At 43.4% G+C, this 22425-nt stretch overlaps 1 protein-coding gene across 4 annotated transcripts in view; it reads left to right on the top strand.

The window, feature by feature from the left end:
* Positions 1-22425, top strand: part of ALOX5 (arachidonate 5-lipoxygenase) — a 97280-nt gene that overhangs the window by 43466 nt on the left and 31389 nt on the right. For all 4 annotated transcript variants that reach the window (XM_057530692.1, XM_057530693.1, XM_007176307.3 and 1 more), the window contains exons 2-3: positions 4750-4948; positions 9402-9483. In XM_057530692.1, coding sequence (XP_057386675.1) covers positions 4750-4948; positions 9402-9483 — 281 coding nt within the window. The remainder of the gene's footprint in view (positions 1-4749; positions 4949-9401; positions 9484-22425) is intronic.

The raw sequence follows: 22425 nt of genomic DNA on the forward strand, positions 1-22425 counted from the left end.
GATTTGTTTCTTTGACTCTGTCGATTTAAAGTAATTCAAGTCCCGATGGGATAACTTTCACAGATCCGAAGATTTCTGGGAAATCTTACCTGACCCTTTTTCATTCCCTGGCAGCACTTTTAGGAAAGCGAAAGGCAGTAGGGTGATGCTTAGTATGTCATCCTTGAATGTACTCAGTACGTGTGAACAAGTCTTACAACTATACTTCTTAAATATTTTCAGTGAATATTCTTACAATATATTCATGAAGAATGTATTCTAGAATACCGCCTTCTCAGAAATGATAATATAGTACTGAAGAGTAAATATTTCCTTCTGACCCTGAATCTCTCTATCCCCCACCTTCCCTCTCTGTCCCATCTCTTCCCTACATTCTGCCTCTTCTTCCTCTTTCTCTTCCTTCCTCTGCTCCCTGTTCCCCACGATTCCCCATGTCCCTCGTTTCTCTCTTCTTTTCTGCTCCAATTTCTCCCTTCTGCTGTCTCCTAGATTCCCCCAGCTCCCCCATTCTTTGCTCCCTCAGTCTCCCTAACCACTGCCCCTTTTCTCCCTCTCTCTGCCCCAGACTCTCCCTTGTCCACCCCTTAATCATCTCCCTCTGTCTCTACTCCACAGCCCCCTCCTCTCCCCTCCCACCGCCCACCAGCCCCTCACTAGCCCCCTCTAAGACAGGCAGTCAGGCTGGACCACATCATGACTCTTCTCTGTCCTTGCTCTAGCAGGGATCTGGGACAGAAACAAATGAAACCTTTCTTTAAGTGCTGATATAAAGATCAAGCAAAAAACTGGCCAGCTAACAATTTGCTGAAATACTCAAAAGCCTTAAAGTTGTGTACCCAATAGAGGATTGAGAGCAACGGGTGAAATCAGCAAACTGGCCCTTCTGAGAAAGGACGCTGGTGAATATCACGTTTCCCAGGCTCCATGTCTCTTTCTAGTGTCTGACCACTGCACCCACCACCTCTGCCCCGAGAACTCCATGCTCCAGCCTCCTCCTCTCACATGCGAATTCCCCACCTCCTTTCTCTACATTCAAAATGCCCTGCCCATTCCCCTTCTTCTCCACTCAACTCACCTCTGAAATCTTACCAACTCCCAAGAGCTGCCTCAAATGCCGCCTTGTAGGAAGCTTTTCCTTGTCCTCCACCCCACCCCACATTGCCCCTTCATACTCCATGGAGGGCTTGAACCAGGGCTCAAAGCCAGGTCACCTGGCTCCCAGGCCAAGGCTTTTCCCACGATGTGGCCATGGGAAACAGTGAGAGGTTGGGCCATCACACAGGTGTGGGTTCTAATCGTGGGGCCACCAGTTACTCACTAGCATGGTAGCTGCCTGACCTCTCTGAGCCTCAGTTTCCAACTATAAAATGAGATAATCATCCACTCGGCCATGCACATGTACTGTATTTATTGAGGGCCTGTTATGCGCCGTGCCATCCACTGTTGATACTGTACACTGTGCAGAATGGACATGTGATATTAACGTGTCAAGGCAAATTAGTCAACAGACACAGTATCCACCAGCATACTGGCCCAGGGAGAGGAGGAAGGAAGGTCGTCACACCCTGTAGCTCTTTGTATCTTCCTAAGACCTGACTTTGCTGTTTGACACACAGGACCCTGAGATCTTCCTGGAGGCCCCTCTCTATCCCCTGTGACTCTCTAGCAGTGGCTCCCTTGGATGCCAGTGTCAGTGTCACCAGACTTTGTCCCTGAGACTGCCTGAGTTAGGTGGGACTGAACTCAGGCCCTGGTTCACCTCCTGTAGCACCGGGCCTGAAGCCAGGGCCAGCCAGAGACAAGCCAGACTGGCAGTCCTCTCCCATTGCAAGACCCTGTCAGATGGCCTACTGAGTCCCTATAGGTCTGTCCAGTGATTTCATCCGGGTGAAACTCCAGGGCCCTCTGCCAGGTGCCTGTGGGTCCTTGGGAAAGGGTGACCTGGAGGGCCCATTCTCCTGTGACTGCACCACAGGCGTGCCCAGGGTGACCCTGCTCTCCCTTCTCTCGGAGAAGCTACTCCGTCTCTTCCTTATCAATCCCCACCCGCAGCTGGACATCTGGCCCTCCCTCTGAGAATCGCCCTGGAGCGGCTCCCTGGGCCCCATCTCCCTTCCCTCTGTGATCCAAGGCTCCTCCCTCCCAGGAGAGTCGTCCACCTCAGATGCGTGTGGCGCCTGTTACTTGAGATGGCCGTCCTCTCCCCCTTCACCTCAGCCTTCCTGGCATCAACCTCCCAGACACCTGCAGCCTCCTCTAGCCGCTCGGAGCCACAGGAAAGCCGCGTCCCCTGGAGCAGCCACCGCGAGCCCGGGCCCAGGCCTCAACACACGCTGACTTCCCTTTGCTCGGCCTGAACCGCCAGCAACAAAAATGCCTCCAGTTCTCACTCGGCCTCAAGGCCCCTTCTCCATCCTCACAGGAATTCCCTTCAGGTTTTGAGCCAAGTTGTTTCTGCTCATGGGCTCAATTTCTTCCTCCCATCTCTACTCTGGCTACTCAATGTGGCGCATGTAGTCAAGCATGGACCTCAGCGTAGGGGCCCGTGCTAGCTCCAAGCCGCTCGCAGGCAGTGTGGGACTTGCTGACCCTCCAGGAGTCAAGGAGGGAGGACCAGGTGGTTCTGATACACACAGCAGCTGGTGGCCTGTGCCTCTGGAGAAAGGAGGCCACTCAGGCATCATGTCATTTGGATTTCTCAATGGTCCTGCAAGCTAAGCGTGATCTCCCCTTGATAGATGAAGAAACATAGCCTCAGAGAGTGAAACAGTTTGCCCTGGCCCCTAGTCAGTTACTTTGGAGCTGGGATGTGAACTCAAGGCCCCTGAGGCTTTCTGAGCTGCCCTGACACTCAGGCTCACCTCGCCCTCTGCCCCTCACTGCCCTCCCTCCGGTCCTCGGTGGGAATATCTGTCTTGACCCCGCAGGAGGACCATGGTCTCTGCAGATCCTCGTGGCAGGTGGGACTTGGAATGGGGTGGGCCCTGCAAACGTCCAGTCTTAAGCCACCAGTCCCCACTCTGCTTCTCCAGGTGGACGTTGGGCCCCTTGTTCCATCAAAACCTTCCTGCCTTGGCCCACTGATGCCTCAGCTCAGGGGCCTCCCTTCTCTCCCCACCCCTGGGAAGCCACCCAACAAGAGCTGTGTCCTTCCTTTCCTCTCCCTCTTCCCAGCTCCTCAGGTCATCCAGCCCCTCACTGGGACTCCTCTCCCAACTCTATCCGGGGCCTGCCACCTTCTCCCCACGGATCGGCGCCCTGTGGTACAGACAGGCCCCTCTGCCTGAGGCCCCACAGGCCCTGGGGGTCAATGCTCTCTGTGACCTCGCCTGTGGCCCCTGGTATCCCATAAGACACGCTGTGAGGCAAGAGGGTTCTTTCACCTGCAGGATGGGCATCTGGCAGGACAGATGTGCTGGCACACCTGTTAGGGACCCAGCACACAGGCTGGCTCCTCTGTCCCCAGAAACTGTTTCTAACTGAGGACCCAGGCCCAGACCACAGGGCACTAGGAGGAGACTTCCCTTTCTGACCACAAGCATCTGGCATCTGAGGCAGCCAGGACATGCAAGCTACTCACTGTGCTCAGAGCCAAGGGGTTTGCTGAAAATGTTCAACTTCCCACTCCCTTTAAGAAGTCCTCCCAGGGGTCTCCTGGCATTTGGAGGGAGAAGGATGGAAATGGGGATGCGTGGGGTCATGTGCGAGATGAACACCCTTCCCCTCCCCTTACTTCACCATCACACTGAGAACTCTAAGCCTGCCACCAAGGAAAAAGTTCAAGGATGGGTGAAATCTGGCTTAGAAGGTGCCTCAGAGGGCACTGAGTCTGGGGCTCCCCAAACCTACTGGTCTTTGGAACGCCCGATGCAATGCTTGAGCCCCCATCCTTCCTTCCCGTCTGCCATCCAGAGCTGCACATACGCAGATCATGCAGCAGCCGTGGAGGCGCTGCCCTGCACTGCCGCTGTGCCAGCCCGTCTCCTGGGGTCAGGAGCCTGGCAGCAGCCTGGGGAGCAGTGCGCACATGGCCTGACGTAGCAAGGCCAGCCTCAGTCCACCACTGTGCCTTGGATATAGTGGACACTGCTTATCTGACTTTCTTGGCATCACTGTGGCTCAGTGAACTGCAGAGGCCCCAGGACAGCTTGAATCTGTGTGACTTCACTTTTATCTGAGCCTCCCCATTTGCACTCAGTTATTTGCCCCACCAAGAATGAGAGAGATACGGAAAGGCCTGGATTGGAATTCCAGTTCTGCCAATTAGTAGTAGAAGTGGGGCTTGCTGAACCTCACTGTCTTCATCTGAGACACAGGTCATAACTCCCCACTCCTCCCAAAGTTGTTGTGGGATCTATAGCAACGTCAGCAAGCCCTTTGCAAGCTGTAAAGGGCTGGCCCTGTGTGCGAGGGCCAGTTTGTCCCATCTAGCCCTGTAAGGTAGCAGGGCCAGCAGCCTTGCCGCCCTTGTTGTGAGTGGGGCAGCTGCAGAGGCCCTCAGCGAGCCTGGCCTGGCACTGGGCTGTGCGCAGACAGCAGAATGTCTCTCTCTGAGCAGCGCCATCCCTTGCTCACTAGACTTCCATCTCCTAAGGGTAGAGCTGGGGAATTGGCCATCTCTGTCACCCAGGGTGCAGCAGAGCCGTGCCAAGGGCAGGCATTTGACAGACATCTCAGCTAAATGAATTGAGGGTGATTCAAAGGCTCAGGAGCTCCCAGATGGTCTGACTTGCCGTTTCTCCTTCTCAGGTTGATTCTTACAATGTGATAGTTGATGACGAACTGGGCGACATCCAGCTGATCAGAATCGAGAAGCGCAAGTACTGGTTCCATGACGACTGGTACCTGAAGTATATCACGCTGAAGACGCCCTGCGGGGATTACATTGAGTTCCCCTGCTACCGCTGGATCTCAGGCGAGAGCGAGATTGTCCTGAGAGGTGGACGAGGTGAGCGGCTCAGGCCCCTTCCACTCCCTGGGCTTCCAGGGAATGAGAGAGTTTGCAGGCACTCCTTCTCAAAGAACTGTATCCATGGGAATAATAACCATGCTCTCCATGGTTGAGCACCTGCTTCGTGCCTCGATGCACCTGTAGGAGGTGTGGCCTTCCTCCAGGTACTAACAAGCCCCAGGTTCAGAGGGGGAAGTGACAGGCCCCAGGCTCCATCCAGCCATGTCCCCTCTCTGCTATAAAGTCCTTCAGGAGAAGATTATGACCCCCTTTTTGCCAGAGGGTAACTGGGGTCCCTAGTAACACGTACCCCTGGGTCGTGCCCCTGGATGGGCAGTTCTTCAGCTGAGTTCTCAGCTCTCCTCTCTGTGAGGTCACAGTAGGGCTTGGGCTCCAGGGACCCCATGCAGGCCAGGAAAAGGATGGAGTTGACCAGGAGTGCCTGAGTGCCAGCTCAGAGGAACCATGGGCAGGCCTGGTGTTCGACGGTCACCAGTCATTAAACTTAAGTCCCACTTTTTGCTGAAAGAGAAAAGAACCCAAAATATACCCTCTTAAGCAAGACCCTCAAATGTGCAAACCCCAATCTGGCACTTCCTCGGGAGGCCATTCTTGGTAAGAGACACACAGCTGGCCTGGTTGGAGGAGGAGGAGAGAGGAGCAGTGGTGGGGGTCAGCTAAGGCCTCTTTCCCTCTGAATGATGCCCCCCTTGCATACCAGCCTCTTAGCGTGTGTGAGTCAAATCCGTGCCTTGGCAAAATCCTGCCATACCTTAGTCATGACCCTTCAGCTTGCTCACTCTCGAAACCTGAAATGATCTAGTGCATCCACTAGAATAATGAGGAGTGGGACAGCAGCTTCTTCCAGTGCCACCGTTTAACACCTCCAAGCTGACAACACATTTCCTATCACTAGTTCATTTGCTCTTCGCAGAACTTTAGCAGGGTAGGTAAGATGAGAATGATTAGTACCCCCTCTATTTTAGCTAAGAAAACCAAGACACAGGAGGAAAAGTTCTTCTCTACCTGGTATTCTTAAAACTATCAGGCCACATCCCACTGCTTCTGACATGGAATTTAACTTAAGAAACAAAATTCCAAGATTATTTCTGAACTAAATGATTGGAGCAGGAAGGATTTTTATCCCCTGTCTTCATGGCAGGGAAGAAGATCACGAAAGTCACTCTGTCTTACGGTGGCCAGCATGGGGAAGGTTGCAGACAGGGCCCTTCTCTTCTACCAGGATCGTAGAAACACGAGCTCCACATCTCCCTCCTGCCCCCTTCCTACCCACGGTCTCAGATGTGTAGTCCTTCTTCCCACGGACCCCGAATCTCTTTCCAACAAAAAAGCATATGGCGCCTTCCAGCTGGGATATTTAGAAGGTGTAGGCCAGTGTGCAGGGCCATTAGAACTCCTAGTCCTGGTGGGGTGGGGGGAGGGAAAGGATGCGAGAATAGTCCAAAAGGGAAGTGTCCTGGAGCCAGAGCTGCCTTGGGAGGAGCTCTGGTCCTCAGTAGAGATGCAGACAGCCTGGGGAGACACTACAGAGAGAGGCTGGGGAAGAAGTGTCCTCTCTTCACTGTCCCGAACCCTCCAGTCTCTGGTCAGGGTTCCCAGTGGCTGAACTGAACGTGAAGCCCATTGATGCGTTGATCAGGGACCTTCAGGGACAGAACAGGTGAAGGGTGGATCTGGAGGGGCACATGGAAGCCACCCAGTATGTTCCACTTACCAGTTGCTGTGTAGCACTCTTAGTGGCTTTAAACAGCCATTTCATTTTGCTCATGATCTTAGGGGTCAGGAATTTGGGGAAGGCTCAGCTGGGTGGTCCCTCTGTGAGCCATGGGGCAACCGCTGAGAGGGGAAGGGCTAGAGGATTTGCTTCTAAGATGGTTCTCCTCTCGCGTGCTTCAGGGCTCCGTGGGCTCTCCCTCTCCACATGGCATCTCATTTTTAAGGCTTCCCCGTAGAACCTGGGCTTCTCACAGCTTGGTGGTCTCAGGGTAGTTGCACTTCTTTTTGTGGTGGCTGGCTTCCAAAAGCAAGAGACAGAAAGTGGAAGCTGCCAGTTTCTTCAAGCCTGGCCCTGGAAACTGGCACAGTGTAACTTCTACCACGTTCTATTGGTCCAAGCAGTCACAGAGCCCGCCCAGACTCAAGGGGAACATAGACCTACTCTCAGTGGAAGGAATGTCAAAGAATTTGTGGCCATCTTTGGTCCACCACATGGCACGACAACCAACCCTTTGGGCAACCTGGAAATGAGGGGGCCCAGCCCACAAGCGATTCAATCACTCACCACATAGAAACCTCTGGAATCTAATATTTCACCACTGCACCTGGGGTGACCATAGAAGTCAGAGGGCTGTCTCTGTGGTGACTGACATTTTTGTAAAACACAATAAAAATTAACTACTAGAAAAATGAAATCAAAAACAAACCAAAGCCATTCAAAATACAAGCCCTGTTTTTATTATCAGATGCAACAGTCAGAAGTATTTTAGCAAGTTGCTCTAAGTTTGTAAACCTGTACACTCAACCTCTGTTCTTACCTCATTGCAGACCAGCACCCAACAGTTCTGAGCCTCACAGAGCTCTCTGGCTCATTGCACCTCTGCCTGAGGCAGCTCCAGTCCCAGGCTTGGAACTGGGGCCCAAAGAGGAAGATCAGTGGGTCACTGTGGTCCCAGGGATTCCAAGCGTCTATGTGAAAGACTCATATCAGTCTTTTGGAATCTGTCCCCCTGAACTCTGCTGTAGTCAGTCCAGGCTTTGTCACCTGCCGTGTTCCCAGAAGTTCTGTTAGTCAGTGGGGCCAGGAAAAAGGATGCTATATGCCATTTGAAACTTGGTAGGTTTCAATTTTACACGTTCTCTGACTTATTCATACATTAAAGCTAAAGAGATACAACTCCTCAGAGCAAGGTGCCTGAGAAATAGGCAGGTTCTTTAAGGTGGATAAGAGATGATGAATGTGCCAATGACAGCTGTTGTTACATTTAATACTCACCTTGCCTTCAGTGGCCTCGAGCCTCCCCACTGATTTACAAAAATGTCAGTCTGTGATGGAATGGAAGTTTTAAAAACCCGGCTCTTCACCACAGAGAACTGGAGAAGCTCTTCACTGCAGAGGCCCCCTTTCCAGGAGATGTTCTGGAATCCTGCCAGTCGGGGTTCTATTGACTGTGTTCGCTGGTTTTACCTTAAATAATAGTATAAAGGGTAATCTTGATCTGACCTCTCCTGCTCTAAAGGCCCTGAGAAGTGTGACCAACCGTGCCCTTAGCCACCTGCCTACTCCTGAAATGAAAGATGAGACACCTTTGAAGTCTGGCTTAGAGGGAGGAAGAGGACACTCAGGTCCATGATAATTATAAGGACAACAGTGATAACCATGGTTCCCATTTACTGGGCACTTACTGGTCCTAAGCACTTATGGAGTGATTTGCTGCAGTCTCTCACTAAATCCCCACCATGGCCCTAGAAATAAGCGTTAATTATCTCCATTTTACATGGGAAGAAGCTAAGGCAACTTGCTCAAGGTCACACAGCTTTAAGTGACACAGCCCTAGTCCAAACCCAAACCCAAGAACATCTCTTCTAAAGCCCACACTCTAGGACATGACAGGCTGTTTTAGAATAAGCTCCATTCTCATTCCTCTGTGTAGCCACCACAGGAAACTGGACAGTGTCAGCGTCTGTATATTGAATCTTAAGTCACACATTTCTCCAGGAAGCAACCAACTGGACTTAGAAACACAAGAGCCATGAGTCCCTGCTATTCTCTCAGGCAACATGGAAACCCGCAGTGGCTGCCATTTCTGCTCTGCATGAGAAATGCAGGAGTGAACTGCTCTGAAGTGGTTTGAAGAGATCCACCAAAGATCACGAAATGCCTTTCCTCTGAAGTGGAAAGGCAGCTCTGCACCAGGGGCCCCAGGATTCTTGGCAAAGGCAGTATCCTGGGAGCCCCCAGGTGGAAATCCACAGACAGGCCAGAGATGGGCACACTGTGCCTGCCAGAGAATCATTGCATTGGTCTGCCTTCCTGTAATTCACGATGAGAACAAAGCCTGGCTCATGTATCTGGATGTGATTCTCAGAACCCCGAGGTTCAGAGCCCCCAGGCTTGCTGAGTGAGCAGACAGGAGGAGGAGGAACTGGATTTGTCTTTTATAAAGAGAGTTAGCTAACAGCATGGGATTTGAGTCTTGTGTTGAAAATCCACTAATTAGGTTGTGACCTTGGGTAAAGTTCGAGGGCAAATCTATTCAACCTCCCTATGCCCCCATTTCTTCGCTATAAAATGAGGGGGGTGTTCTGAGGCTTAAATGAGACGATACACAAAAAGCACTTGGCTCAGGAAGGGTGTCTGAGGGAAACCTGAATACTGGATGTTGTTAATGCGCTTCCCTAGGCTCTTCTCACACATGTCCTTTTCTCACAGCGAAGTTGGCCTGTGATGACCAAATTCACATTCTCAAGCAGCACAGACGTAAAGAACTGGAAACACGGCAAAAACAGTATCGGTGAGTTATGACATCAGACCAAATGGCTTGGGGTCATGGTGTCTTCTATCTCGGGGGCATAACCCTGCCCACAGTTTATGGCCCATCATTGCTGGCACGTGATGACCAAGGGACCAGATCCCTTCAGTGCTCCTCAGTACCCAAGCTCCACCTTACCACCACTCCAGGCAGAGATGGTGAAAGAGTTATGAAAAACTTGGGATCAACCGTATTGGCATTTAGGAGGAATGGGACAGTAGAGGCTTGAATTCACCTTGATGTTCTCCCACTCCCATTGTAGGAATTACCCTTCACTTTTTATGTCTTCTTATAATAATTCAGTTATAAATGTGATACATAATCTACAAGAAAATTGACAAATCTTTAGCTAACAGACTAAGAAAAAGGAGAAGACTCAATTTATTAAAATTAGAAATAAGAGAGGGAACATCAATACCAACCTCACAGAAACTAAAATGAATGAAAAGGAATAGTACGAACAATTGTATACCAACCAATTAAATAACTTAGATGAAAAGGACAAATGCTGACTCAAGAACAAATCAAATGAATAGACTGATCACAAGAAAAGAGAGTGAATACTAATTTTAAATTAATTTTAAAACTTCCTACTAAGTAGTTTTAAAGTAATTTTAAAACTTCCTACAAAGAAAAGCCCAGGCCCATATGGCTTCACTGGTGAATTCTAGCAAACATTTAAAAAATTAATACCAACCCTGCATAAACTCTTCCAAAAAATAGAAAAGGAGAGAACTTGTCTCAACTCATTGTATGAGACCAGTATTACACCAAAACCAGATGTCATAAGAAAACTACACATCAATATCTTTTATGAATATAGATACAAATATTTTCAACAAAACACCAGCAAACAAAATCCAGCAGCACATAAAAGACATTATACAATATGAAGAGGTGGAATTTATTCCAAGTATGCAAGGTTGGTTTAACATCCAAAAATCAATTAATGTAATACACCATGTGAATAAAGAACGAAAAAAATACATGGTCAAAAAAAAATACATGATCATCTTAATAGACACACAAGAAAGCATTTGACAAAATTTTTAAAAAATACTCAAAAAATAGAAACTGAAGGGAACTTCCTCAACCTGATAAAGTGCATCTACAAAAAATTCACAGTTAACATCATACTTAATGAGAAAAGACTGCGTGCTTTCCTCCTAAGATCCAGGAACAAGATAAGTATGTCAGCTTTGCCACTTCTGCTCAACATCGTACTGGAGGTTCTAGCCAGGGCAATTAAGCAAGAAGGAAGAAAAAACATCCGTATTGGAGAACAATAAGTAAAACCATTGCTATTCACAGAGGACATGGCCTTGTATATAGAAAATCCTAAGGAATTCACCAAAAAATCATTGAAACTAAAAACAAGCAATATTGCAGCATACAAGACCAATATACAAAATTCAATTGTTTTCTATTTGCGAGCAATCAATAATTTAAAATGAAAATAAGAAAACAATTCCATTTACAATAACATCAAAAGGAATAAAATATTTAGGAATAAATTTAACAAAAGAAGTTTAAGACTTACACAATGAAAACTACAAAATACTGTTGAAATTAATTAAAGAAGAGCTAAATAAGATGAAAGACATCTCATGTTCATGGACCAAAGGACTTATATTGTTTAAATGGCAATACTCCCCAAAGCAATGTACAAATTCAACACAATCACTATCAAAATCCCTGCTGACTTTTTTGCAGAAATTGACAAGCTGATTCTAAAATTCATATGGAAATGCAAGGAACCCAGAATAGTCAAAACAATCTTGAAAAAAAAGAAAACAAAGTTGGAGATTCACACTTCTCAATATCCCAAGTACTACACCACTGCAATAATCAAGACAATGTAGTATTCACATAAGGATAGACATATAGATCAATGAAATAGAATTGAAAGTCCAGAAATAAACCCTTACACTTATGGTCAATTAGTTTTCAACAGAGGCAACAAGACCATTCAATGGGGAAAGAAGTCTTTTCCACAAATGGTGTTGGGACAACTGAATAGCCACATGCAAAAGAATGAAGTTGAACCCTTACCTCACACCACATACATAAATTAACTTAAAATGGATCAAACACCTAAATGTAAGAGCTAAAACTATAAAACTTTGAAGAAAACATGGGTAAATCTTCATGACCCTGAATTTGGCAAAGGATTTTTATATATGACCATGAAAGCATAAGCAACAAAAGAAACACAAATAAGTCGATGTCATCAAATTTTAAAACTTCTATGCTTCAAGGACACCACCAAGAAGGTGAAAGAACAACCCACAGAATGGGATAAAATATTTGCAAATCGTGTATCTGATAAGGGACTTGGATCCAGTACATAAATAACTCTTACAACTTAATGATAAAAGATAAATAATCCAATTTAAAAATGGGCAAGGACCTGAATTGATATTTTTCCAAGGAAGATATACAAATGACCCATAAGCACATGAGAAGATGCTTGACATCATTATTCATCATGGAAATGCAGATCAACACCACAGTGAGATACCACTTCACACTCACGAGGATGGCTAGAATCAAAAAGTCAAATAATAACAACGTGAGGATGTGGAAAAGTCAGAACCCTCATACACTGCTGGTGGGAATGTAAAATGGAACAGCTGCTTTGGAAAACAGTCTGATAGTTCCTCAATCTATTAAACACAGAGTAACCATATGATCCAGAAATTCCATACCTAGGCATATACCCAAGAGAAATGAAAACATATGTTCACACAAATATACCTGTGCATGAATATTTATAGCATCATTATCCATAATAGCCAAAAGGTGAATACAACCCAAATGTTCATGAACTGATGAATGTCATTGGGATATCTATATAATGGAATATATTTTGGCCATAAAGAGGAATGAATAAACACTTCTCCAGAGGAAATATATAAATGGCCAATAAGGACATGCAAAGATGCTCAAAACCATTAGTCATCAAGAAAATGCAAATTGAAAGCACAATGAGATACCACTTCACACACACTAGGATGGCTGGAATTAAAAAGACAGATAATAACAAGTGCTGTGAAGCATGTGGAAAAACTGGAGCCCTCATATATTGCTGGTGCAATGTAAAATGATGCAGCCACTTTGGAAAACAGTTTAGCACTTCTACCTCTAGGTACTTACACAAAACTAATGAAATCATATTTCTACACCCACAAAAATACTTATACACAAATATTTATAATAACACTATTCATAATACCCCCAAAGTAGAAACAACCTGAATTCTGTTCATTGATGAATGGATAAATAAAATGCTGCATATCCATGCAATGGAATATTATTTGGCATTGAACTATGGATACATGCTAAACTATAGATGAACCTCAAAAACATTATAATAAATGAAAAGGTCATATACAAAAGGCTGCATGTTGTATGATTCTATTTATATGAAATGTCTAGAAGAGGCAAGTCTATGGACACACATTAGTAGATTAGTGGTTGCCTAGAGCTGAAAGTTGGGGGTGGGACATGGGGAATGACCATTAATGGGTACAAAGTTTCTTTTGGGGTGAACATATTCCAAAATTAGATTATGGTGATGGTTGCTCAACTCTGTAAATATGCTACAAACCTTGTAATTGGATACTTTTAAGTGATGAATTTTATTGTATGTAAATTATATCTCAATATAACTGTTTTTAAAAATAATACATGAGCAAGAGTGCACATCTGTAAAGTGGTGGTCAGTGGGCTGTATCCAGCCTATAAATGTGTTTAATGGGTCATTGTGGAATTCTGAGTAAACAGGGCTCTTATTCTCTAGGTTTCCCCAGTCCAACACCAGTCTATCATCTATATCAAGGCTTCTTTCATTTCCTACTTTGGCCCCTGGAGACATTTGAGTTTGAGACTCCTTCCAAGGGAAGGAACAGTCAGCATGGTTAACTGGGCAGGGGCGGGGGTGGGGGGGTGCTTTTGGAGAGTGATGACTGTTACACTTTTCACATATTCCTCTATAGTTCAAATTCTTACAAGGAATATGTAACATGTCAGGTTTTTTTTTTTTTCTCAATCCAGTAAAGCAAGAGAAGGGGAATAATGTAGAAGCAGAATAATGTAGAAGCAGAAAAAATACCTGTAATCCATCCATTTTCACCTTTATTTCTTTGGGATTATATTGTATATATGACTTGACAGCCTCCTTTTCTTCCTTTAGAAGTATAGCAGAATCGTTTCCCCATATTTTAAAAATCTCATCACAAACATTATTCTAGTTTTTATATAATATTTCATTGTATGGATGCACCATACTTTACTTAAACACCAACCTGACTGGACATTTAGGAGGTTTTTAATTTTTTATTCTTATAAACAATGTGAAAATCTTTCCTTTTTGTGTGTATTATTAAGTATTTCCTCAGGATAGATACCCAGAAATGAAATTATTAAGTCAAATAGTAGAAGTTATTAGTATATATAGACAAATTTCTCTTCAAAAATCTTTAACCATTTTTCATGATCAGTGTGTAGATACCTATTTCACTAATACTTGCTGTAGCTGGGTGGTATCTTCTATTTTTTTAACTTTTCTAATTTGTAAAGACATCTCTTTTCTCTTAGCTCCTTATTCTTTCCCTCTTTCATGGACCCACTGCTGTCCAGTGGTTGAGAAATCCCCACTGAGACCACTGATTGCCCCAGTCTCAAAATTATCTTTAGCTCTATCCCCCTTTCCTTCAAAAACTTACATTTCCATGAAACAGAATGGAAAATGAGAAACAGGGCCATACACACATGGATACTTGATATATTACAGAGGCTCTGACAATGAGTAGTGTGGGACTATTAGGAATCCATACAGAACAGAGAGAGAAAAGTGGAGGAAGAGAAAAAGGAGAAGAAATTGGACTCTACATCATATCATTCAGAAAACTCATTTTAGAGTTGAATAGACTTAAATGTTAAAGGCAAAACTATAAAACTTTTAAACTATAGAAGATTCTTCTTCATGACCTCAAGGAAAAAAGATTTTTCAAACAAGACTCAAAATGCACTAACCATAGAGGAAAAGAATAAACTCACCTATCTCAAAGTGAGGAACTTCAGTTCACTACAAGACACCACAAAGAGAGTGAGGAGAAAGTTCACAGAGTGATGGACAAGAATTATTATTTATCATGTACCAAGGACCCCTACAAATCTACAAGAAGAGCATTGTCAATTCAGTAGAAAAATGGACACTGCAGTCACTGCACAAAATATAAGCAACAAGTATACGAAAAGGTGATCAACCTCATTTGTAATCAGAGGAATCAAAAGTAAGATCACAATGAGCTACTGCTACTACTGCTGCGTGCGCGCGCACACACACACACACACACACACACACACACACACACACGGGCAAAACTGAAACAACTTGACAGTACCCAAGTGTTAAAGAAGGGATGAAGGGATGGGAAGGCCCATACACTGCTGACAGGGATATAAATTGAAACAACCTCTGTAGAACACAGTTTTGCAATATTTGGTGAAATTGAACCTACATTATAATCTTTGACTTAGAAATTCTACTCTTGGATCTAAATCCAGGTGTGCAGGTGCACCTGGATACGTGTACACAGATGGTCACAACAGGATTATTTATGAGAGCCAAAAAAATGGAAACCACCCAATGTCCATCAGCAGTAGAACAAATAAATAAATTGTGGTAACTCTACCCTGCGAGGAAGAGCAGTGAACTGTTGGTACCCACAGCAACATGAACAAACCTCACTAACACAGTGCTAAAGAATAGAAACCAGACACATGTCTGGCCAATCCATGAGGTTTGAAATTATATTGCTTAGGGAAAGTTGTGTAGCAGTGGAACAATAAACAATAGCAGGAAATGATTATCACAAAATCAAGGTGATTGGAGAGGTTGAGTGGGCAGTGGGTGTTGAGGCTACTAGCAATGTTCTGATTCTTGATCTGGATGTTGCTTATACAGATGTTTTGTGCATTTTTCTGCGTATGTGAGTGTGTGTGTGCATATATACACATACATACATATATTTATATATTCTTTTCCAAAATAAAATTTTTTAATGAAATTTTTATGATTTTTAGTACCAGGTATGGAAGAATAATCTGCTAATACAGTGCATAATGTTAAGGGTCTATGAATTTGCAATTTGTTGTAGAATATTTGTGAGTAAGCCTCTCAGCTCAGGCACCATATGATGTGTTTTGAGACTTTTGTACTTGGTGCAGTGCACAAGGCATTGTCCAAGAGCTATGCACCGCCCATTCCCATCCTAAAGGGTTGGTGTTCATATGCCCCTTCCACAGCTTCCCTCCCCACTTCAACCACCCAGGGAAAGCCCCTACAGTGAGCACTCCACGTGCTTCTGGCCTTGTGGAAGGAGGGAGTCCTAGACTGTGGCGAGTTAAACAGTTTCCAGAGAATCAGGCTAGTTTGTGTCCTGTTAAGAGAGTGGACAGCAAATTTTATCAGTTCCACACTAATTCAGACTAAGATGTTAATGACTGATAAATCAGTCTTACAGGCATTTTGTCTTAACCCAGTATTTTCCAAAGTGTGCACTGGAGCAACTGGTCCCAAAACTTTCTCCCCAGAAGAGGGTCCCATGGTAAAAAAAAGTTTGGGAGGGGGCTTCCCTGGTGGCGCAGTGATTGAGAATCTGCCTGCCAATGCAGGGGATGCGGGTTCGAGCCCTGGTCTGGGAAGATCCCACATGCCGCGGGGTGGCTGGGCCCGTGAGCCACAATTGCTGAGCCTGTGCGTCTGGAGCCTGTGCTCCGCAACAAGAGAGGCCGCGACAGTGAGAAGCCCGCGCACTGCGATGAAGAGTGGCCCCTGCTTGCCTCAACTAGAGAAAGCCCTCGCACAGAAACGAAGACCCAACACAGCCATGAATAGACAAATAAATAATTTAAAAATATATATATATATATTACTCTTAAAAAAAAAAAAGTTTGGGAAACTGTTTATCACATCCCCCTTCTAGAGGTTCACGATGCACATAAGCATTGAGGATTCTGAGAAGTTCTGGGGTAATGGACCCTAGTTAATTTTATTTTTAACCCAGTGTGTCCCAAGAGAATTTGACGTACGACTCTTAACATCGTGCAGAACGATTGCTCCGTGCAGCACCCTTTGAGAAACACCCCTTCCCCAGGGAGAGGTGGATTCATTGGTGTGTTGGTTTTACGGAGATGGGGCTTTGGCAGGGTCTAGGGAATGGGGAAGAAGGTTTTCTGGTGAGATAGTCTGCCCCTTTCTTAGATCTAATCATCATTGTTTCTTCCTCCTTCTACTCATCTGTCCTTTTCAGACCTCCTCCTCTGCTTCCGTTCAGGAAACACTGAGCTTCGCACCGTCTGCATATTCTCACAGTTCCTCTTTCATATGAACTCACAGGCTTCCAGATTAGAGTTTGGAAGTAAAGTAACAACTAAGAATAATCTCCAGTATGTCAAAAGCTGGCAAGTCCAGCTAGCTCTCATCACTCAATCAGCCGGGCAGAGACATGGAGAATCCCACACAGGTCATAACCCAGCATCCATGTTCTCTCACTATGACTGCATATACCTGCGTGGTACACACACACACACAGCAGAATGTGTTTTCATCTACATCATTTAATCTAATCATTCTGTGACTTGCTTTTTTCCCAGTGGTCATTCTGTTTTAAAGAGCAGCCAGTTGACACAGATAGGTGTCGTCCATTCATTTTAGCTTCTGTGTAGTGCACCACCCGTGTAAGTAAACCACTGTGTTCACCCACTCCCCTGCTGGTGGACATGTGGGTGGTCTTTAATTTCTGGCTGCTGCAAGCCACACCACAATAAGCTTCCACATATGTCTTGTCTCCTGGTGCTCTCTTGAATGAGTTGTTCTAGAGAACATCCCTAGGAGCAGACACCAAATTTTGCAGACCATGTGTTAAGTTTTCTAAATATTGCCTACTGTTTTCCAAAGGGATTCTGCCAATTTTCACCCTAAGAGCTGTTCCTGAGTTGCTGTTTCCCTACATCACTGACCCACTTTGCACTTTGAGACGTTTGCATTTTTCTCAATCTAATGTGTGTGCAATAGTATCTCATTGTTTCCCTTGTCCCTAAGTTGCCACATATTTCTTGCTTTATGTGAAGGTACCATAACTTATTCAACCATTCTCCTATTGATGGACATTCAGCTTGTTTTCCATTTGTATGTTGATTTGGTTTCGGTGCCTGATGAACATAGATGCAAAAATCCTCATCAAAATACTAGCAAACAGAATCCAACAGCACATGAAAAGGATCACACACCATGATCAAGTGGGGTTTATCCCAGGAATGCAAGTATTCGTCAATATACGCAAATCAATCAATGTGATAAACCATATTAACAAACTGAAGGAGAAAAACCATATGATCATCTCAATAGATGCAGAAAAAGCTTTCAACAAAATTCAACACCCATTTATGATAAAAACCCTCCAGAAAGTAGACATAGAGGGAACTTACCTCAACATAATAAAGGCCATATATGACAAACCCACAGCCAACAGCATTCTCAATGGTGAAAAACTGAAACCATTTCCACTAAGATCAGGTACAAGACAAGGTTGCCCACTCTCACCACTATTATTCAACATAGTTTTGGAAGTTTTAGCCACAGCAATCAGAGAAGAAAAAGAAATAAAATGAATCCAAATCAGAAAAGAAGAAGTAAAACTGTCACTGTTTGCAGATGACATGATACTATACATAGAGAATCCTAAAGATGCTACCAGAAAACTACTAGAGCTAATCAATGAATCTGGTAAAGTCGCAGGATACAAAATTAATGCACAGAAATCTCTTGCATTCCTATACACTAATGATGAAAAATCTGAAAGAGAAATTAAGGAAACACTCCCATTTACCATTGCAACAAAAAGAATAAAATACCTAGGAATAAACCTACCTAGGGAAACAAAAGACCTGTATGCAGAAAACTATAAGACACTGATGAAAGAAATTAAAGATGATACAAACAGATGGAGAGATATACCATATTCTTGGATTGGACGAATCAACATTGTGGAAATGACTCTACTACCCAAAGCAATCTACAGATTCAATGCAATCCCTATCAAACGACCAATGGCATTTTTCACAGAACTAGAACAAAAAATTTCACAATTTGTATGGAAACACAAAAGACCCCGAATAGCTAAAGCAATCTTGAGAAAGAAAAATGGCGCTGGAGGAATCAGGCTCCCTGACTTTAGACTATATTACAAAGCTACAGTAATCAAGACAGTATGGTACTGGCACAGAAACAGAAATATAGATCAATGGAACAGGATAGAAAGCCCAGAGATAAACCCACGCACATATGGTCACCTAATCTTTGATAAAGGAGGCAAGAATATACAATGGAGAAAAGACAGCCTCTTCAATAAGTGGTGCTGGGAAAACTGGGCAGCTACATGTAAAAGAATGAAATTAGAACACTCCCTAACACTATACACAAAAATAAACTCAAAATGGATTAAAGACCTAAATGCAAGGCCAGACACTATCAAACTCTTAGAGGAAAACATAGGCAGAACACTGTATGACATAAATCACAGCAAGATCCTTTTTGACCCACCTCCCAGATAAATGGAAATAAAAACAAAAATAAACAAATGGGACCTATGAAACTTAAAAGCTTTTGCACAGCAAGGGAAACCATAAACAAGACGAAAAGACAATCCTCAGAATGGGAGAAAATATTTGCAAATGAAGCAACTGACAAAGGATTAATCTGCAAAATATACAAGCAGCTCATGCAGCTCAATAACAAAAAAACAAACAACCCAATCCAAAAATGGGCAGAAGACCTAAATAGACATTTCTCCAAAGAAGATGTACAGATTGCCAACAAACACATGAAAGAATGCTCAACATCATTAATCATTAGAGAAATGCAAATCAAAACTACAATGAGATATCACCTCACACCGGTCAGAATGGGCATCATCAAAAAATCTACAAACAATAAATGCTGGAGAGGGTGTGGAGAAAGGGAACCCTCTTGCACTGTTGGTGGGAATGTAAATTGATGCAGCCACTATGGAGAATAATATGGAAGTTCCTTAAAAAACTAAAAATAGAACTACCATACAACCCAGCAATCCCACTATTGGGCATATACCCTGAGAAAACCATAATTCAAAAAGAGTCATGTACCACAATGTTCATTGCAGCTCTATTTACAGTAGCCAGGACATGGAAGCAACCTAAGTGTCCATCGACAGATGAATGGATAAAGAAGATGTGGCACATATATACAATGGAATATTACTCAGCCATAAAAAGAAACGAAATTGAGTTATTTGTAGTGAGGTGGATGGACCTAGAGTCTGTCATACAGAGTGAAGTAAGCCGGAAAGAGAAAAACAAATACCGTTTGCTGACACATATATATGGAATCAAAAAAAAAAATGGTCATGAAGAACTTAGGGGCAGGACGGGAATAAAGACGCAGACCTAGTAGAGAATGGACTTGAGGACACAGGGAGGGGAAAGGGTAGGCTGGGACAAAGTGAGAGAGTGGCATGTACATATATACACTACCAAATGTAAAATAGATAGCTAGTGGGAAGCAGCCGCATAGCACAGGGAGATCAGCTCGGTGCTTTGTGTCCACCTAGAGGGGTGGGATAGGGAGGGTGGGAGGGAGATGCGAGAGGGAGGGGATATGGGGATATATGTATATGTATAGCTGATTCACTTTGTTATAAAGCAGAAACTAATGCACCATTGTAAAGCAATTATACTCCAATAAAGATGTTAAAAAAAAAAAGACTGAACAAATTCCCTTCCCAAAACTTTACAGTAATTTTCAATCCCACCAATAGTATGTAAAAATATACTATTACCCATACGTTCACTAATACCTGATAACATCAATCTTTTAAATTTTTAACAATCCAGGAATCCTTAAGTAAGAGTCATTGCTGTCTTAATCTGCATACCCCTGACCACTGATGACTTTAGCCTCTGCATTGCCTGTTTATGTGCTTTATTTTTCTGTGGGTTTATTATTAATCTAAAACAGCTCTTTATATATTAAGATTGTATCCCTTTGTTATATGTATAGTGTGTATCATTTGTCTTCAGTTGCTTTTGTCACAGGTTTTAGCTTTTTACTTTCTTAATATATATATTCTTTTTCTTTGTAACTTTTGGGTTTCCTGCTTTGCTTAAGAAGGCCCTCCCCACCCTAGTGTTACATAAATTCTCATATTTTTGTCTAATATTTTTATAATTTTATTTTTAACTTTAGGCTCTTAATTCATCGGCTATGTATTTTTATACATGATGTGAAGTGGGGGTCAAATGTCCCTGGTATCATTTATTACATAATGTTTCTTCCTGCTGCTTTGGGATGACACCCACAGCACATGGAGCTGGCGTGGTGACCCCGTGCACCGGCTCTGCAGCCGGTGTTGGGCTCAGCTCCCACTTAACTGCCACATTCTGTGTCCTGTGAAAGTTGTGCAATCTCTTTGTGCCTCAATTCCCCCATCTGTAAAATGGGGGAAATAATAGTACCACTTCTTAGCGTTTTTGGAAAGAATTAAATAGGTTACACCATGAAAACACATAGACTAGTATTTGACACATAAAAAGCACTGGATAAATATTAGCTAGTTTTGTATTATATGCACATATTTTCTTGGGTCTGTTTTTCTACTCCATGGCCCAGTGCCATCTTTTGGTTATCAGAACTTTCTAATAAATATGAATAGGCGTTATGTTATCTTACTGTTCTTTTTAAAGTTTTTCATGATGAGAATCGCTTTGAATTACACGTGTGTCCTGTAGTGGCATTTTGATAACGTTGCATCTTTCCACCCATTTAGATCTTGTGTGATGTCCTTCAATAGAATTTCTACTTTTTCTTCATGAAGTTCTTTCACCTTTCTGGTCACTTTATACCAAGGGAAACTATAGCTTTTGCCATTCTAAGTAGGGTGTTTTTCCGTTTGCCAATGACTATGGCTGGGATAAAGATAATTACTCATTATTTAATATTTACTTTGTATTGACACCTTACTGAATTATTTTATTGTCTCTATTTTTAAGTGAGTCTTTTTAATTGCCCAGTTATTTGATCGTATTATGTAAATGATGATACTTTTGTCTCTTAGTTTACATTATTACATCACTGATAATTTTTTCTTATTGCCAAAACAAAGTAACAGTAGCAAGGATGACCATCCTTTCTGGGTCGTGATTTTTGAGAAAATGCCTTTGATATTTTTATTTGTTCAATATATTTGCTATTGTTTTCTAATAAACACTCTTTACTATATTTAGGAACTTCTTGGTTCATTCTAATGTCATTTTTGTTTGGCTGAACTTGTTCGATTAATATATGAAAGGGTGGGTAATATATGCAGGTAATATAATGCCTGAGTCCATACTTGATATAAGAGGCTTAAATGATTATCTAAAAAAAGTCTGTAAACACCTTACACTATCTCCCCATTTTCAGTATGGCAAATGAGAAACCTAATGATAGTTTGGTTATTTTCCTTTTCCCAGAAGCTTGTGAGTTTGTGGAAGCCTCTCTCCTCTCTCTCTTTCCCTTTCTCCCTCCCCGCTGCGTCTCTACAGCATTCTCCTCTTTGACATTTTACAATTTAATCAGTATATATCTAGGAATGTCTTTTTTTTTTTTCTTTCTTTCTTTTTTCTGCCTAGGATTTACTCAGAAAATTGAGGTCCCTTCAGCTTAAGGAAGTTTTTCTCCTATTTCTTTGGTTTTTACTTCTCCATGTATCCCTGTCTCTCCTCCGGAACTCTCTCTGCACATCAAATCTTCTATATCTGGTTTTCATGTCTCCTATGTTTTCTTCCATGACTTCCACTTCTTTGTGTATTTGTGTTACATTTCCTTCCATTTGTCACAGA

The sequence above is a fragment of the Balaenoptera acutorostrata genome, chromosome 16, assembly GCF_949987535.1.
Source record: "Balaenoptera acutorostrata chromosome 16, mBalAcu1.1, whole genome shotgun sequence".
NCBI lineage: Eukaryota > Metazoa > Chordata > Mammalia > Artiodactyla > Balaenopteridae > Balaenoptera > Balaenoptera acutorostrata.